Below are 1,688 nucleotides of genomic sequence, written 5' to 3'. Positions count from 1 at the left end.
TCAGCAGGACAGGGGTGTTACTAAAACACCCTTCACTGCCTTTCTTTCACGCTGAGCAGCTGGATATAAATGAATGAGCTGTGATAGCATTAGAATGTCACCATGCAGCAAGGGTCAGTGATGCTAGTAGAAAGTCAGACTGCTTTTGGGTCAGCTTAGTGTTGGAATTGTTAGGAGGAGGTTCTTTTTTGGCCCCTCTAGTGCTTGGAGATTGCTGAGCGCTCTGAACCCAGAGAGAGCAGCACACTCTAAGTTACAAAGAGCTCTTCACGGACAGTTTGATTCCTCTCCCAGGCTGCTGAAGGTCAAACCTGAGGAACGGCTGACCATTGAAGGTGTGCTGGACCACCCCTGGCTCAACTCCACCGAGGCACTGGATAACATCCTGCCCTCCGCCCAGCTGATGATGGACAAGGTCTAAACAATGTTTTATTTTATTAGGGATGTTGCGTAGGAGAGCTGGGTGGCTCTTGGATGGTCTGAGTGTTGTCTTTCAGATGGTGTTATGCAGATAAGAGCTCCCCTTCTGCCTTAATGACAGCCCGAGATCTTTGTAAGAAAATGGAAACAGTTCCATTGGGAATTTGGGCTGGGAGAAGATGCTCCAAGAGTGGCGGGAAAGAGCAGCCCCTGTGCTAAGGAGTAGAGAACAGAGTATGGCAGTAACGTGCCTGAGGACTCTTCTGAAGGTCTTTTCTCTTTTTTTTCCCTTTGACACCTGACTACAGCCATGACCTCATTAATTAGCAGCAAACGAATAGCCCTTCTGGCTCCCCTCAAACTCTGCGCAAAGAGGAGTTCAGGCAGCTGGAGAACAGACGAAGTAGAGATGATCTTTGTCCTGTTTGGTCCCTGTGAGGTCGGGATATATTGTCCCACAGTCCATGACTGTAGTTCTAATCACGTCTTGCATCATGCAAACCTGGTTTTTGTTACGTGTTGCTGAAATAAATAGGATTTGGGGGCATCTTTTTTTTTTTTGTCTGTGGCTAACGCTGATCATTTATTGGCCTTTAATTCACAAAGGAGCTAATTAAGACATGGACTCTCTTCGTTCCAGGCAATGGTTGCAGGGATACAGCAGGCTCATGCAGAACAGCTTGCGAACATGAGAATCCAGGACCTCAAAGTCAGTCTGAAACCCCTTCACTCTGTCAACAACCCAATCCTGCGCAAAAGGAAGTTACTGGGGTAACTCTCTCAAGCTCTTTTGGAAAGCTCGCGGGATGGCAGCCTGGGGAACGGCTTCCGGCGTGTGGCAGCTTCATTCGATCGTAACCGCGGGCCTGAATTTCTGGTTGGGTTGACGTGCTCTTCACGCTGAAGCAGGGAGTTGGATCAAGCGATACTTGCCCAGTGTGGCGTGTCCTCCTGTGAGGGCAGGAAGGAGGTCGGGTGGTGTCACGGGTTTATACAGGTAGTGCAGCAGATCCCGTAGGGGAAGGTGGGCCCTGCATCCAGTAAGGGAAAGCAAGCTGGGAGAAAACGCCCAGATTTTTTTCTGATCCTGACATTTCTTCACGGAGTAAGTGAGGTGATCTCTCTGACTTCCTTATCTGGAAAATAGGATAACGCAGGGTAGGCTTACCCTTATTTGAACTCATTTAAAGGAGTATTTATTTTTGCTTCATATTTAAAGTGGTCTCATAATACAGAAGGTTGTTAGAACGAATGTTCAGTCCAGCTCG

The 1,688-nt window shown here is 48.1% G+C and overlaps 1 protein-coding gene across 2 annotated transcripts in view; it reads left to right on the top strand.

The window, feature by feature from the left end:
• Positions 1-1,688, top strand: part of MAPKAPK5 (mitogen-activated protein kinase-activated protein kinase 5) — an 18,226-nt gene that overhangs the window by 14,760 nt on the left and 1,778 nt on the right. For both annotated transcript variants that reach the window (XM_010145577.1, XM_010145578.1), the window contains exons 9-10: positions 295-415; positions 1,061-1,191. In XM_010145577.1, coding sequence (XP_010143879.1) covers positions 295-415; positions 1,061-1,191 — 252 coding nt within the window. The remainder of the gene's footprint in view (positions 1-294; positions 416-1,060; positions 1,192-1,688) is intronic.

Source organism: Buceros rhinoceros, unplaced genomic scaffold (assembly GCF_000710305.1).
Source record: "Buceros rhinoceros silvestris isolate BGI_N320 unplaced genomic scaffold, ASM71030v1 scaffold40461, whole genome shotgun sequence".
Lineage (NCBI taxonomy): Eukaryota > Metazoa > Chordata > Aves > Bucerotiformes > Bucerotidae > Buceros > Buceros rhinoceros.
Note: the sequence above shows the minus strand (reverse complement) of the source record. Positions and strands in the feature narration are given on the sequence as shown.